This window comes from Argiope bruennichi, chromosome 8 (assembly GCF_947563725.1).
Source record: "Argiope bruennichi chromosome 8, qqArgBrue1.1, whole genome shotgun sequence".
Taxonomy (NCBI): domain Eukaryota; kingdom Metazoa; phylum Arthropoda; class Arachnida; order Araneae; family Araneidae; genus Argiope; species Argiope bruennichi.
The window spans coordinates 85,519,673-85,538,097 of NC_079158.1; the positions used below are offsets into that span (position 1 = coordinate 85,519,673).

General features: G+C 27.8%; 1 protein-coding gene across 1 annotated transcript in view; it reads left to right on the forward strand.

The window, feature by feature from the left end:
• The window catches only part of LOC129981637 (cell adhesion molecule Dscam2-like), a 506,908-nt gene that overhangs the window by 397,779 nt on the left and 90,704 nt on the right, over nucleotides 1-18,425 (forward strand). Inside the window, exons 18-19 of the mRNA XM_056092554.1 lie at nucleotides 12,064-12,162; nucleotides 15,908-16,093. Coding sequence (XP_055948529.1) covers nucleotides 12,064-12,162; nucleotides 15,908-16,093 — 285 coding nt within the window. The remainder of the gene's footprint in view (nucleotides 1-12,063; nucleotides 12,163-15,907; nucleotides 16,094-18,425) is intronic.

Genomic DNA, 18,425 nt, shown 5'->3' on the forward strand with positions numbered 1-18,425 from the left:
TAGATGATAAGACGAACCAAGGTTGATATGAAATATACAGTATACCTTTCAATATACCTCACAGTTGTAACTATATCCTACTAAACGCGGATAATAGATGAACTAGGGTCGAGATGAAACATTCAGTATACTTTGGATTCCCATTTTAACTATATTCTGCTAAACGATGATAAGGTGAATTACGAATAAGATGAAAAAATTAGTAAACTTTAGAAATTGACTATTTCTTATAATATAGATTGAAAGAAATCAGCGATAGAAATCGAAAGAAATCTCTACATACTCTTTTAAAATAAATATTATAAACTTTCATTTCAAGAGATAGGATTAGATTTTTTTTCACCTCTCATGGAATTACCTATTCTATCAAACAATTAAGCATTTAAATTATTTCTTGCATAATAACCGTTTCACACTTAGCCAATTATAAGATTCTGACATGCGGAGACTGCAGGTTTGGTTGAACATTGTCTGAAGAGCGGGCAATAGCAAGTTCTTACCTGCTGCTGTACAGTTTCTGCACATGCGTATTTTTATTGGATGGACTGTGAATGGCTAAATTTAAACCCTTGTCAAATTGCGGGCAATAGAAGGTCCCGCCTACTTCAGGAAGATAATGTGACCCCAATGGGCAATGACAAATAACTGTCTGATCGAAGCAATTATTTGCCATTGTCCCATTTTGGTCATGTGATCTTCCTAAGGTATGCTTGACCTTCTATTGTGCACAATATCTGGCTTTCTGTGAACACTGCTTGAGGGATACTGCGTTACTACAGATATATTAGTTTCAAAAGAAGATTAAGGTGGTTTTCAAGCTTCATCCTAACCTAGCAGAGGGGAAAAAAAAAAAAAATCCTCTTGCAGCATTTGTGCAAGTTGTAAATAATTATTTTGCAGTTTCTGCACTCTTATTGAATGGATTGTAATTGGCTTAGTGCAAACCTTACTTAAAGCAGTGTTCACACTAGGTCATTATTGTGCGTAATAGAAAGCCACGCCTACTTCAGGAAAATCTTGTGACATCAATGGAGCAATGCAAATAGCTTTTCATTGGGGCAACTATTTGCCATTGCAGTCATTTGATCATCCTAAAATAGGCCTATTGCGCTCAATATTTGGCTTCTTGTGATGGGATAATGCATTGTGACAGACATATTAGTGCCAGAAAAAGAGTTAGGTGGTTTTAAAACTTCATCCTAACCTATAGTCTGTGTATTTTCTGTAGGCTGTTATAGGTCACATTTTCTACCTGTAGCGCTGTAGAAAATGTGATCTATAACCGCCTATAGAAAATACACAGACTATAACTAGTGGGGGAAAAAAAAACGCTTGCAACATTTCTGCAACTTGTCAAAAATAGCAGTCTCAATTTCACATAATCAGAAATTTGAAATTAATAGTGGTAATTTGCAACATTAAAAAATTAGTAAACATGTAATGTTAATAGATACAGTAACAAACTCGTTATATAGAGCGCTTCAAAATGGACAGTACAGTTAGGATTTAGTTAATATATCTTGGGAAGCAATTCGTGAGAGATTAAATCGATTGCATCATTCTCCCTCTAATCCTGTTGGGAACTCATTTGCATCCTACAGCTGCTATAGCTGAAAGATGAGAATTGTTGAGGCTAGTTTCCAACAGAAGGGAGCAAGCAAAACTCATTATTATCTGCATTCGATGGCGATTTAGTGAAGTTAATATCCTTTTGAAGCGAAACCTTAATTATCGTTTAAGCGGATAGAGCAAGCTCCAAAACTCTCGGTTATTGTGTACAAGATATAATAATGTCTTTCCATTTCTGTTTAAAATCGAATCGATATTTTGAAGTAAGAATTTATAAATTAAATTGCAATTGATTTTCTTTCACAATATGTAATAGAATATGCTCTTCATTTACTACTGTAATATGAGAAGATATTTATTCAGATATTATTATATATGATTTATACAAATAATTTATTAAATATGCAGTTTATTCAAATTTGTTTAAGATATTTAATTAAAATATAGTGTAAATTGAACACTAACAAAGCGATAAAAATTTTGTCTGGAGAGTATTTTATTTGTTTATTATACAAGTATGGTCTAAGCGAAATTTTTTAATTATAGAGCAAAAACTTATGAATTTGCTTCATAAATAAATGCGTTATTTCACCGTACAGTGATATTTTTATATTATTATCAATTGAGAAACATGATATTGTTTTGGTTTAAGGTTTTTAAAGTAAATAAATACATGGGAAGAAAATTGGCGATTTATCGCTTTTAAGCACCAACTTTTCGCTTTTAGAGTTATTAAAAATGATAAATAATGTTGTCATCTTTGGCGACTTATCACCAAACAAAAAGCTACAACTTGATGTGAATGTTCGCCAAGTACCCGATTCTCCTGTATGGCCGATAAAGATCAAGGGCGTAAGAAGTTATCGAGTTATCGTTCAAAGAAGCACATATATGAAATTTTCAATTTTTCAAGCAGGCAAAAAAATTTTAGAGCTAGAGAGGTCGAAAGATTTTGAGATGAAAAAGAAACATCACTTTTCTAAAAATTAGCGTTTGCGCATTACAATAGATCTGTCCAAACTAGTTTAAATGAGATTTTCGCACAAAAAGAAAAATGGTTTCGAATTAATATTTGGAGCTCTAACAATTCCGAGATGAGAAAAAAACCCAACAACAACATTGTTTTCTAAATATTGATGCATGAGTATTCTGATAGTCTTGTGATTGTTTCAAATTGGTTAATGACTTAAAGTAATTAAGACAATGGCTTAAAAATAATAATGTTATCATATGATAACATGAAATTTGTACAAAATTTAATTCTTTATTATTTGCGATCAGTTTTTTGAAGACCCCCAAACCTCATTTCTTCTTGCAAAAAAAGTGGATGCCTTCTCTCCTATTAGCAAAAGAAGAATCAATAAAAATAAATAAATTGAAAATAAAATAGGATCCTTTAATGAATTTACTTAAAATGTTCCATTCTTTAAACAGTTTGTATCCTACATTGTGTAAACCAATACTAAAGAATTTGAAAGAAAAATATGTGATAGTTTTTCTTGTCGCATTATTATTACTGCATCATGTAACTGCAGCTCACGACTTTATGAGCTATATAATACAGCTGGTAATCGTTATCTTTAAATGTAACGATAATTACAAAAATACAGAATGAAAGTGCTAACTATTTAATCTTGAAAGAATAATAAAAGTAAGAGAAAGTAAAAATTAATAAACGGCAAAAGTAATATAAACTGAAACAAGTGACGGTCAGAATTTCTAAAATTCATTTCAAATTTTCAAGGAAGAAATTGCTCCAATATTTTCAGATATTGAATTAACCTTGTGATGAAATAATTTTTGAATCAAATAATTAATCCATTCTTCTGAGTTAATGAATCTTCATTAAATATACAAATGTAGAATTATAATCCCATATCAATATAATAATGCAAAAATAACTAAATTTATTATTTCCATGTAATTAAATATTAAACACCTATGAAATCAATATATGGCAATGGAACTATGTTATCATAAAGCTAATATCAAGGTAAGAATTAATTAAAACAATTGCGTTACATTTCTAAAATGCCCTATAATATCTTTAGCTATTTATAAATAAACTTCAGAGTTTTACGTGCGGATTGCTTTATCCTTATAATTCTTTTTGTTGTAACACAAAGTAAACCATAGATATCGGAGAATGGACCTATACTTTGATTGCTCATGACCATTTACCCAATAAAAATGGTTTATTTCAGCCATTAAGCTAATCTTACCAATTACTGCGTTTTATTGCAGCAATGCGCTGAATTTTTTGCTTGCTTAGACTCGTATTTTTTGGACCTATCAAAATAAAAATAAATAATAAATAATACATTTGCAGAAAAAAATATTTGTATATTGGTGTATTAGTAAGCTATACGAATGCAATGGTCAGATTGCACATTCATGGACTACGATTAAAAAGAAACGAAGGTATCTAATTTTAATACTTTGAAGAAATTTGAATAAATAAACCCTTAATTTTCGATTGAATCTTATTTATGATGCCGTAGCATAAGGTATTACCTGTTTCGATTTCGCTAATCCGATTGCTGATTAATGTTAAAAAGATTATTGTGACACAAAGGATCATCCAATAAAATGATGCAATGTAAAAAAGCGGCAATTTATAGAATCTTTGAACATTGATGTATCCTTTCATATTTATCATGCCTGATTGTTGATTAATGTTAATAGATTTTTGTCATGCAGAAAATTATTCCGGGGAATATCTAGATTATTTGATTAGGACTCGGCATATTATGGAATAATTAAATTTTAATATATCGTTTAATAATAACAGAGAAAAGAAGTGTAGCCGCTGTTTTGATCGTCGCAAGAATATGAATTGCTTGTTTAAATTACATGTAATCCAAAATAAGCAGTGACAATCGCAAGTATTAACACATATTCATTGTGACAAACTAATGAATCTGTGTTAATACATCTAGAGAGGGATTTTATATTAAAACATTAGGAATGATCTCTCGGAAATTATATTGTATACATTTTTTATAAAAACCTTATCCCTCTCCTTCGTTTCTCCCAACATAAAATTTCGTATTTTTCACAAGGCCACGACTGCTTATATTTTCATTTCTGGAGGTCCAGAATAAGGTTTTGATTCATAGAAAACTGAAGCAAGCTAGAAACTGAATTTGCATTTTGGATGCCTTTATTTCCGTCAACTGAGATTCAAGTTTGATACAAAATTGCAGTTTTTGTATCAGGATTAAATACTAAATTTCAATTATTTAAACCATTGCCCTTTGAAGTTGTGTTTATATACTTGTGAAAATACAGGCCAATCTACACACAACATTCTGAAAGATTGAGTTCAACACTTGATTAAATCTTATTTTTTTTTTTAAATTTTAAAACTGCATACCAAATTTCATTAATTTAGAGTCGTTCCTTTATTAATATTTATGTTTTGTAGTTATCATCTTTACTAAAACAGTCCAACAGACTAAATTTCTTTGAAGTTATTTCATTTAAAATTCAATTGTAACCTACAAATTTTATGTCAAAACCACCTTCCAAATTTTACCTAAATTGCATAATTTCAGCATTTTTGAATTGCTATGTTCAAAGGCAGGTATAATTGAAAATCACATTTTCCGCATGTGAAATCGTATGAAACGGAGAAATTAGAAAAAATCTCGATTAAGAATATTTTAAATCTATCTATCTATATCTATATCTATACTTATAAATAAAGCTGAATGTGTGTTTGTGTGTGTTGGCGCTCTACAGGCCAGGTCATTTGACATACAGCTACCAAATTTGGTACATGTATACCTTAGAGGTCGGGAATGTGCACCTGGGGTCCCTTTTTTTGAATTTTTAATAACCTGCATAGCGTTACCCTAACTGGCGGATAAAAATTCCCGCATTTGCGTTACCGTAACTGGCGAAGAAAATTCCCGCATGCGCATTGTGTTCTGATTGTTGCCATGACAACCATTATCAACGAATGAATAATTATAATTTTAATTATTAATTAAAAACTAACTTTCCCGCCAAAATAATCTTCCATTTTCCCCACCGCCAACTTTCCCGCCAAAAAAATCTTCCATTTTCCCCACCGCCAAATGAGTAAGACTTCAGTTTTTTTTCTCCCAACAGTAATGAGGCTAGGGTTAACATTTTTCGGCCGATTATTTCAAACGATTCTGTTTATTTTCTTAATGTTTTATACATTTAAAATTAAACATTGTTAATTAATCCATGTTTCAGATTCATTCTGAAGTACTTTTGAATTAAAATAACACAGAATAAAGGAAATTAAAAATGTTTAATCTGCATAGCGTTACCCTAACTGGCGGATAAAAATTCACGCATTTGCGTTACCGTAACTGGTGAAGAAAATTCCCGCATGCGCATTGTGTTCTGATTGTTGCCATGACAACCATTATCAACGAATGAATTAAATTATTTTTATTTTTAGGTTACTTGCATGCTTTTGTAAGTAAATTGCATTTATGTTAGTTATATATTTTCTGTATATGCTTATAGTTTTAAGTACATCGTTTTTTAAGTAGTTTTTTTATCTGTTTTCAATGATTTAAATTATTTTTAGGTTAGTTGCATGCTTTTGTAATTAAATTGTATTTATGTTAGTTATATGTTTTTTTGTATATACTTATAGTTTTAAGTACATCGTTTTTTAAGTAGTTTTTTTAAACCTGTTTTCGACCGATTATTTTAAACGATTCATTTTATTTTCTTAGTGTTTGATGCATTTAAAATTAAACATTGTTAATGAATCGATCTGTTCATGATGAATCTGAGAAAATTTTGTTGACAAATTCCTGAAATAATACATAAAATAAGAAAGATATTCCTTAGTGCCCATAAAGTTTAAACGCTCAGTGACTCTGTTATGAGTAATCATATTATTAAAAAAAATGCTTTGTTTCAGTAATAAATATTATTATATTAATTGCAGATTAATTCTTTTCACTTTAATTTAAAGCATAAATTCTACGAAAGGTAACAGAAAATTAGATAGATACATATTACATTATGACTGAAGGTCTTTATAATATTACGAGTGAATTATATGACTATCAAAATTTGAAGTTTTATAATATTTTGATGAAGAAGCTATTAAAGTAGGAATTGAGTAAAATATTTAATTATTAAAATTTAAATGAACATTAAGATTGGCGAACCAGCTGGTCACCAAAGGCCGCTAGTTTGAAATAAATTAGACTACTGTACATTTCTTTTTATACATATGTAAAGAAAAACATGTTCCTTAATAAGAATATAAAGACTTATTTATTATAGTTAATAATGTAAGTTTAAGAAAGAATATGAAAATATTTTTCTAATGGCTTTGATTAATTTAATAATTTAAAAGTAAGAATTCGGAGACTTTTAAAATATTTGTATACTTATTCAATAATTCAGTGTTATTTGTGACAAACAGGGCTTAATACATATGCAGGATATCCATATTAATTAGAGCTTAACAACTCAATTCTGAATCATTCTTAGTAAGCATTCATATCTAATAAGAAAACGGTTTAAATGATTATAGTTGATTATGATAGTCAAAATGATTCTGATATTTTGACAATAAATGCTTTGATAAATAGCAAAATTTTTAGGGTTTATTTTTTATTGTATATTTTGGACTCTATGAATCATATTTAATGAATCAATCTTTTGGGACAAAAACTGATTTCAATATTGATAATCTGAATATAATTTTATAAAAATGCACGGTTTTAGACCAATTCATTGATTATTTTATAGATTTGCCAATCAGAGCCCAGAGATCCCTAAGTTTGATTTGTGTAAAATAATGAAAACGCTGATTTCCTATATTCATAATTTCCTATACTGATATTCCTCAATTCCTCATAACTTGGTCTTGATCTGGTAGCAGAAGATGGAAGCTATTTTTTTTAATTTAAAGTCATAATGTTAAGAATATTTTATTAAATTTGGCTCGTACGACCGATGGTCTTTATAAAATTTAACCTTTATATTTTTAAGAAATATATTTATTGACTGAAACAAAAATAACTTATTACTATTTACCTTCATTTAAATCTTTTTGAAAGAAAAAGTGAAACTGGATTCACAATAAGTCAGAGAAATTTATGATTAATCATACAGAAATCCATATTTTTAAATTCGAGAAATTCCAGATTTTTAAAATAATATTCTGTAGTGCATAGAAGATTTCAGGGATGAATGATTCTGTTTTCTGCAATTAACCATGTTTCGTTTCAGCAAATATAAATAAATAAATAAAAATTGAAAAAATATATTAATTGCAGTTTAATCATTTCCGTAAAATTTTAGGTAGATGGTAAAAAAGTAGGGAAATGAATATTAAATTAAATAGAATGGTGTAAAGGTTCTAAAATAGTATGAATTATATGAATATATGTTATAAACTTAAAAGTATTTTGCAGATGAAACCACGAATATCAAATTACATAAAATACATACTTTAGTGATTACTAATATTGGCGAACCATCTAGTCCCCAAAGGCGGCTAGAATTTAATATGCATACCAAATATACACGAAATTTCCATAAAATGATGTTTTGTTGAAGCATATTCAACATTACTTTCCAGAAATTAGATAAAATACACAAATATATAACTATAACTATAATTTATTAAAAAAAAAAAAAACTCAATGATTTTAATATTTTAAAAGTTATAGACAATTATTCCAATAAATCATATTGGGAATAAATTCTTTTCTCTCCAAATACAAATAAATTATGCCTTTTGTGCCTCTAAAAGATATTAAAATTTCTGCCATAGTAAGCGAAACTCTTCTGCTGAGGAATTTGGTACTAAAGTAATTATAAAACTGCTTTTCGATAATATTTCAATGCAATATGACATTGAATGCTATAAATTTCTATCTATACGAAATAGCCATTTGCGAATTTCAATCAAATTTTCTAATATTATATTTTTTAGCTGCAATAAAAATGATCTTCAAGATTTGTTTTAATAACGGAGAATCCAATTTTGATGTAAAGAAATCCAATATAACGAGGGAAAAAAAAAAGATGATTCCTTACATATGAAATATTTGCAACATATTTTATCCGTATTATTGCATTTTGATTCAGTTTTTTCTTCCAACGCTATAAAAGCAAAAATAGTTGAAATTCAAAGTATGGATATTAGTTTCATAAACTTTTATTTTTTACATCCGGTATTTGGATGAATATTAAGTTCCAAGATAACAGGAAGGGGATGTACGTCTGCGTCGTTCAATCTCTTCTTGATTGCGTAGCATGTCTAAATTAAAAAAAAAAAAAAATAGATACCCGCGTTAGAATAACAATTAAATAATCTTTACCTTTACATGGTAGAAAGGATATTAAAAATTCATTGGTGTTTTAATATATCAAACGATTTTAACTATAACGAATCGATTTTTGATTTCTATTTAAATAAATGAAATTTATTTAATCAATATATAGGTATTTTGATTATAAATTCGGTTTCATTTTTTTCATTGTGTATTTAATAATTTGTTTTATTCAGATTTAAAATTCATAGAGTTGAATTTTTATTAGTTTTCGTAAATTTGCAAGATAAGAAGCTTTTACTAAATTGATTTCTAAAATTCATTGTTTACAAGTAGTAAAATTAGTGTTTAAATTGACGTAAATATATGTTGTTGTATATTAAAAATTATACCATGATTAAATTAACTTCGTTAAATAAATGATACTACCGATAGTAAAAAAAAAATTAAAAAAATGATTAACAATGTAACTAGACAGTAATATTTGTGTTGTTAATTTCATAAAGTAGTTTCCTGGTCAAAAAATTATCAAAAATTCAATAAAGAATTAAATAGTTGAATACCTATGCATTAGCAAGCCAGATGCAAAATAGCAGACTTGTTAATATTATTTTTTCATTTCCGTGGGTTATTTATTATAAAAATAAAAGCATCAGCTATAATTTTTTTTTATTTGTAATATCTATAAAGACTTGTGAAATGAAAATCTTGTACAGACTCGAAAATCGAAGGAAAACAATGCAGAAAATATTTATTAAATTCAAACAAAAAATGTTTCCTTAGTAGCATCATTTTAAATATTAATAAATGTATTTTTAATTTTTCCTTTCATTTGTTACCTATTTGCAATAAGTTTAAAATTATAAGCGTAGATGAAATTGTGTTTAATAATTCTAAAAGGTAGAACATTCCTACTGCATAATAAGTTATCTTACATTTTCGAGATTAAATCTTTCTTTGTCTAAAAAATGAAAAAAATATTATATTTAAAAAATCAGTAATCAAATTTATGTTAATTAGACTGCGTTTTAAACTTTTGGCTGATCGAAGACATAATTTTCAATTATCGCCATCTATTTCGACAAAATTTATCTAAATTAAATTTATCAAAATATTTCGACATCTCAACTTATCTTGCTTAAAGCAAATTAACAGCAATAAAGCAAGTAAGGTTACCATTAAATTTTTTTATAAACTTTTAAAACTTTATTTGAGCAAATATTATGTATTAAAAAAATTCTGAAACTTAACTAAGCTTTTTTCTTATGTAATTAACATATTTTCAACATACTATTACAAACTTTAAAATCTATCGCATTAATCACTGAACCCTAAATGAGTATTTACTATTGATTAGATTTACAAAACAACTTTTATTATTAAAATGAAAATCTTTAAAGGTATTTTGCTAGATGAAAGAGACAATTTTTTTCTTCAGTAATTATGAAACTTTATGCAATTAAATTATTTAAATATATCTTTCAAATTTATTTCATTTTATTCGGGAAACCTGTAAATAACAAATAAATTTTAATCGAAGAGAATAGCTGTATAACTCTGAAATCAGTTAAAATTATACTACATTGGCATACTGCTATGACTATTCCGAACAGAATTTGGCTCCTGAGTTTGTTCGTTTCATTTTTAGTGAACTGATTCTCTCGTAGAAAATTTCGCAGCAATTATTTTCAATATATCTGGAAATAGAATAGTTTTTTATTATCGTCTTGCTTACATGCGGTTGTCGTAGAAAAGGTCGTATTCATAACAAAGACACCAAAGCACATCTATTTCTTTAAAACTGTTATGTGAGTAATGTTGTATTTTATATTAACAAACACATTAAAAAAAAGAATAAATTCCCTTATAATTGTCTTTGTAATTAAAACTGATTTATTAAATTACTCATGAATTTTGGAACCACACTAAATTTATCTAAGGGAAAATTTCTAAAATTTGATGGTGATTAAACAGAATAGACAATGTGCGATATAGCAACCACTATCCATACTTTTAAGCTAGTGTTGCTTCAAAACGGGAGGTAAATTATAACCAAACCAAACCAAACCATACTTTTAAGTGTAAACTTTTCAGATTTATTATATGATGAGATTTCAACGAAAACGCGCGGTAATTAATTTCTCATTATATATATATATATATTTAGTGCTGACTTTTATATACTGTTTTTATGTCGACCCATTTTTTTAAAAAAATATTTCTGATTGACTTTAAATTACTCGTATTAATGCCCCATTTTTAAAGCAACACTAGAGCTGTATTCGGACGGAATCCGTAAATTTGAACCACGGTCAGATTACGAGGATGACACCTGAGCTGGTGCCCCATCTCCAAACTCCCATACAAACCTGCGGGAGGATGTTTCGCCTTGGCTGATTTAGCGGTCACCAGGCACGCTTACACAGCGGTTCTTCAATAGAATTGAGTCTCGAACTTGAAACCCCCTGGTTCCGCAGCCGAGACCTTACCAAGAGGTCACCGCGTTCCATACGTGTGACTGAATTAATACGCATGGAACAGCATGACCAGCTATTGTCCCATAAAAGAGCAATAAATCAAGCGACGAAATCATATGACGAACTCGTGATTATAAGTTTGAAACTAAATTTATTCGGCTAAGCTTACTTAGTATATTATTTCTTTTTGTCTGAAGATATAAACTCCATGGAAATAAAGTAAACATAACACATTTGATACACGTTTAATATATATTTAAAGTCTTAAGGAAAATTTAAAACTATAATTTTGTGGACTTTGAGATTGAATTCATAGGAGCAACTGCGTTTTTTAATGACTCAATTTTAAAGCTGTATGTTTTAGATTTGTCTATAATTATCTCTGTTTAATGCGTTTTATGCTGTCAATCACATGCATTTGAATTTTTTTTAATACGCATGGAACAGCATGATACAAAAATACAAATACAAAATACAAAATTCAATAAACATAAATGTTATGTTACGACTGTAAATACTGTCTCCATAATCTACTTTCGTCTTTATAAAATAAGATTTTATTGTAGTTTTCTTTTATTGCTTTTTGTCATTTCAATAAGAAATATAATCAAATATAAAATCTATTTTTTGGGGAGTTAATATTTTATTTATTGAGTTCGAATAAGAGATAAATTTATTCCCTTTGAAAATTTAAGAAAGATTATTTAATCATTTCTGATTTCATTTTGCAGATCCGCCTGGAATTCCAGTAATAAAAACGTACTATGCTACTTCTACAGCCATTAAATTATCTTGGGAACTGAGCGCGCTTCCTAGCGCCCCAATATCAGGTAAGGCTATTTATTCAATTTCCAACGTACCGAAATAGCCTTTTATGGTAGTTTCATTTTTAACTTTATTTTATTTTAATAAATAATAAAAACTAATTTCATGCTTCCTAACTTTTGAATTATTACCGTATTTCATTTTTTATAAACCGATTTTCTTGACTTTAACTCACAAAATTATTACTTATTTACGTTGCTTACTTCAAATAATGATTTAGATTGATTTTTGTGCATAACTAGTTGATCTTATAGAAATTTTCCATTTCTCTAAGTATTTGCGCCTAGGAAAACGTAAAAAAAGAAATAAAGTAGAAATTGATATGAAGAAGATATGATCAATAATACTTCTTAAGATAAGTGGCATTCTAAAAATATCAACACTTGAAAATTAATCTGGGAAAACCTTCCCACAGAATGATACATGATATGTTTTCGTTTGTTAAAAGGAATGTCTACTTCATCAGAAATTTCTACAAAATATTTTTAAATTTTTGTTCATTAATTGTTTAATTTTTTGCACTTCTTGTATCAGTCCAGTTAAAGTATATGGTTATGTAAAGAAATTAGAATTTTTATTGAAGACACGGAACTCAAAATTAAAACAATTGAAAATTACTGTGCGTATCATTGGCATCTCTGATTAAAGATGCTGTCGTATTTTTCAATTTTACACTTCTGCTTTCATAAAATATATGTTATTAGGTTGGCTACCAGTTATGGTGCTGAACTAAAAGCAATACTAAATGGTTAATATAGTAATTATATATATATATTTTTTAAAGACCCCTCTTCGTTATATAACTTAATTGTTCTGATAAAGTACATTGTTGTTACTTATGGTATTTTCATAGACAAGTCCACTTATTTAAGTCAAGTCATCGATTTAAGCGGAGTTAGTGAAATAGTTTCTGAGGTCAAAGGCTTCTGAGCACCCGAGGGTGGAAGTCTGACTTCCAGCTCGTATGAAGATGACAATCACACACTCGCTTACACAACCCCTTTTCACAAGGGGGGTGGGGACTCTTTTACACACCTCACAGAATATAAGGTAAAGAACAAACATGCCTGAATCAGGACTTGAATTCGGACGCCTGAATCGCGGAGAAAACGCGCTACCCCTAGGCCAGGACGCCTTCTTGGTAAAGTAAAATCCATAATAAGGCATAATAATTCTTCTATAATGAGACATTTTTCAAGCCAGTCAAGAAATTTTCCCATATCACTATTCTATTCCACCATAAAGTTATCTTAAGCTTCATACCTATTTTGAATTCTAAAATAATATGATGATAAAATTGTAGTTTTAAAGTCAATTAGATATGAATTGAAGTATATGTATGTCAATTAGATATACACTAAAAATATAATTAAATCGATTTTCAAAGTATAAATGTCAGAAAGATGCAGTTTAAATGTATAGTACATAATACTCACTCATTTCGAAAATTTATTCCATTCCTGAATAACATCAACCGTCTATTTATTCAGCTAAATACTTTTAATCGTGTAACTTTTACAGATTTTTAAAGTAATTCTAACTTACAACCTTTATCTTATCAGTGTTGTTCTTAATTGTTACTATCCTTACAATTTTAATTATGATACTCCACTTTTCATTTGAAATACTAATTAAAGAAATGGTCTAACTTTGTAAGCCTAATTTAATAAATGACTTTTAATTTCGACATCATTTGCTTGAAACCAGAAACTGTTTAAACTGAACCAGTCATTTTTTTATTTACTGTAGCGGAAGATATTTTAGTCTCAAAACAATTAACCAAACTTTCCTAAGTGAGCGCCTCCTAAATGTTCATTACATAGTAACTTGCGTTTCCCTTAATTAAATCAAAGATGTAAGCATTGTTCTTTAAACCGCATTTTGTAAGTGAATGATTTAAGAATGCTGTAAAAAGTAAATGCACGTTTTGAAATTATATCAGACTCGTTGCATAACATTTTAAATGTTAAATTATATAACAACTGGCTAAGATGGTTTGGAAAATTAATAATAATGGTGTTATTTTAACAAGAAGTAATCTTCATTTTCGTCCTCTTATAGCATAAATTTTGTTTTTTAGATATTTTCTCTGAATATTTTCGTTTTAATTTTTTTAACTGAAATTAATAAATCATTAGAAACAAACAAACAAAAAAAGCAAACAATTGTATGAGTATGTGCTTGAAAATTTCAATTGCTACATTATACAATTTTATCTGCGTTTTAAAATTGATTTAATCCCATGTTACATTATGTTACCAAACCTGTCAAATCGCTGTTACAACTTTATGTTTTCAGTTATTTTCGTCATCATTTCAGTCTTAAAACAACAGCAAAACGAACTGATTGAGGCTTAGCCCTAGCCTCTTTCATAATGCTTTATATCAGATTTTCAGTTTAATTCTATTTATTTTTTGATTTAAATCAATACAAGAGATAATTTAAGAATGGAAACCGTTGTATTGAATCATGGTTAAATGACCAGGATGAACCTTCAGTTACACACTGTCCAAAATTCTGTATTAGCGGGGAATAACTAACCTCAACGGATGCCAAGTTCACCTACATGACAGTCCTTTGATAGAGTAAAGCTTAGAAACTACTAGAAATCGGGGCATCACCATCAATCAATTGCTTGTTCCCGATATTGGATATATGGTACATACAAGTCTCAACTTAATGAAAGATTTGAGAATCCTTTAAATCAGTCATATTTTTTTCTTCATCATTATTAACGGATTTTTCAAAATATGAAGCAAAAGACTCTAGGAAAATACGTTTCATTGAACGTTTGTATAGCCTATTGAAACAATGTTTCATTTAATTAATTAATGGAAATCGAAATATGATTAGAAATATTCTGAACATAATTCTTCGTGTCATCCAAAAGTAATTTCAGTTCAAAGAAATCAAGTAATTCAGTTAAAATAAATCAAGAAATAGGCTTCAAATAGAAAGTTCAGTCAAGCGCAAAAATGAGCTTAACAGTTGCAAGATGGGTAATCGATATGATTTACCTACAAAAATCGATATTCATATGTTTGAAAATATTTTATAAAATTAATATTTGAATTATCTTATGAATCAAACTATTACCTATTTAATGATATCAATTTCATTTCCGAAAAATTTTCTCCTTAATTTCAAAAATAATTTTAACTAAATTTTATACACTCTCTCTAACAATGGTTTTAAATGATATAATGGAATTTAAACTGATTCAAAAAGATTTTCAACACTGGTTATTTCCAATCAGTAACTTAATAGTAAAAATTTCACTTTCGCTTACATTTCGTAATGGACACACGTTTTATTTTGTAGCAAATTGATTCAATTAAATTAGTAATTTTAAAGCTTATTAAATGAAAATGTGACATGCAGTTTTTAAATGCATGCCATACTAATCATTTTACAGACTAAAATGTCAATATACCGTCTAACAAACTAGTCCCCAGAGGTAGCTAATAATATAATAAATGCAGTGTCAAAGGACTTGTTATTCATGGAACGCTTCTCATCATGCACGACATGAATTTGGAATTCATGCTAATACGCACTTAAACTGCAATTTATTCCAGATAATTTCAGTCCGTTTTTGCAACATTATTATTCCAACTATGTATTATATTATTATCATCAATGTGTTACAGAATTAAGTTGATATGCTAAGTTGAAATATTTTGGTATCATAATATGCTATGCTATTTTGTTAATTTTAACTGATATGACTAATAATGTTTATTTTTCTAGGTTACATTTTGCATTACAGATTGGAGGATCATCACTGGCAAGAAACCCATTTAAATGGTGATCAGAATGTTTATACTTTGAGAGATCTGCAGTGTGGTTCAACTTATTATATTTATTTGGTCGCTTTCAATTCTGTCAGTCAAGGAAATAGCAGTGAAGTAATATCTGCTAAGACAAATGGAAATGGTATTGTCATAAATTTTATATTATCAATATAACACCTAGATCTTTAAGAATGATAGCTATCACATGAATGAAGGAAATTTAAAAAATATATATTTAATAAAAAGAGCTTTTTTTTAATTAATATGCAGGGTTTAGCAGACAATAGCGATAAAAATAAAGAAATTTCAAGTGATGAAAATGCAATTGCATTTAATTTTTTCCGATGGAATTAAGTGATTTAAATCACCAATGCTTTTTCCTTTATCGTAAAATTATTCTTGAATTAAAATTTGTTAGGATTGGAAATATACCTCTATGATTAAAAAAAAGCCTCAACGATTTTGGGAAAGTGGCAAAGAAAATGAAAACTGCATACTTTGGAGAAAAGTATTAAGTATTTGAATTCAAATCTTTAAAGCTTTTTAAATCGAATTCTCATTCTGGTATAGATGAACGCAGCAATTCTGTGGGCGAAAAAGTAATAAATTAAAAAAATACGTCAATGCACTATGTGTTCAAAAGTATATGTCTATATACTTTTGAAAATACGTATCTCTCTCGTTCAGAGATATTTTTTAAAAAAAATTTATTTGCTTCCCACATGTATTTTGCAAACAGTCTTGAAAAAAGATTAATGTATATCTATTTATACACATACACATACAAAAATATATGAAAATTCTTGTAACATTACACACTACGTTGTCGTAATACGGAAAACGAAAATATCTCCATAGTCTATATATATATATATATATGTATTTAAGAACTTTATTGATGAAAGAGCAATATCATATATTTCATATACAAGTTTTAAATTTCAAAGAAGATTCCAAATGCTTTATAGGTTTCATAGGACTTTTAATGAATTTATCACAATAAAAAACATAAATTGTTGAAAAAAATTAAGCAAAAATTGTATTCCGAGATAAAACAAAATGTAATCTTAATTGTCGGGATAAAAAAGTTGCTATTCTTATTTAATTAATTTCTTTAATTTTGATATATAATTACAGGGAATACATATTCATGATTACAATGCAAAATTCCAAATAAAAGTCATTTAAGGAAATAATATCCATTTCAGAAATAGAAAAATAAGAAAGAAATTCGACGTTATGTTTTTATAAATATCTCCATAAAAAATTGAACTTTGATACAGAAACTGGCTAGTTATAAAAAATTAAATTATTTTTTTCGTTATGATAATTTTTTTTTCATTCACAAATGGCAAATACGGAAAAAATACAGAAATTGTAAATAAACAAATAAGCAATTATCGCATACATTATATGTTGAGTTATTTGTTTTCGATTTTAATTGACTTTATTTTTTTGTTTCTAATTCATGAAGGCAAAACATTAGTTAAATTGCTTGTTAAAGTAAAATTAAAATAATGCAAAGAAATGAAAAATAGGAAAAAATTATATTGAAATCAAAGCTAACCATTTTTTTTACCCCAATAAATTTTATTAATATATAAAATTGTTAACACGTTTCACCTTATCCAGTAAAATATGTTCTAGGAAGATTAATCTATGTATTCTTATATTCCATAATTAATTTAAATTGTGTTCATTGATAAAGCATTAATTTATTCACTAATTAAGGTGAATTCAGTGATTTTTTAAACAGAGAATAAATTATTCGTCTTTATATATGAATGAAAGGATTAATAACTTACTGTATTTTCACCTGAACTGAATCATTGCTATTAAAAAAATTCTATTTAAATCTTGAACTGGTTACGTATCTTTATGGGAATGAATATTATACAGTAACTAATTAGTAAAAGTTTTCAACTTTTAATTTAAGTTTACTGTTTAAGGATTTCATTTTATTAGTTTACTCATACATAGATTTTATATGAAATTAAAACTGAACAATTATATATATATATATATATATATATATATATATATATATATATATATATATATATATACTGAAAATTAGCTATGAATTTAATCAAAGTTTCATAAGGAACCCTAATTTAATAAATGTTGATAGGCAAATAAGATATCTGAGTCAATGCACACATTAAAACCAATACCTCATCATGCAGACAAATGATACCAAGATTGAGACTGAACCCTGACTGAATAATACATATTATTTTTCAATTTCTGATGTCAGTGAATGTCATCATGACAACAGAAGACAGACATTGAGGTTATAGTGTTAAGGGCATATTTACAGCCTAATATTTGTTCGAGAAGATACCCATAATCTTTTTATGGAAGTAACTCTCCTCCCTTCAATATTTTTATACATATCAATTAATTTTGAACCTACTTCGTTATAAAGTAGCTTCTCATCAATGCACACTTTCCCCAGTAATATTTTAAAAATG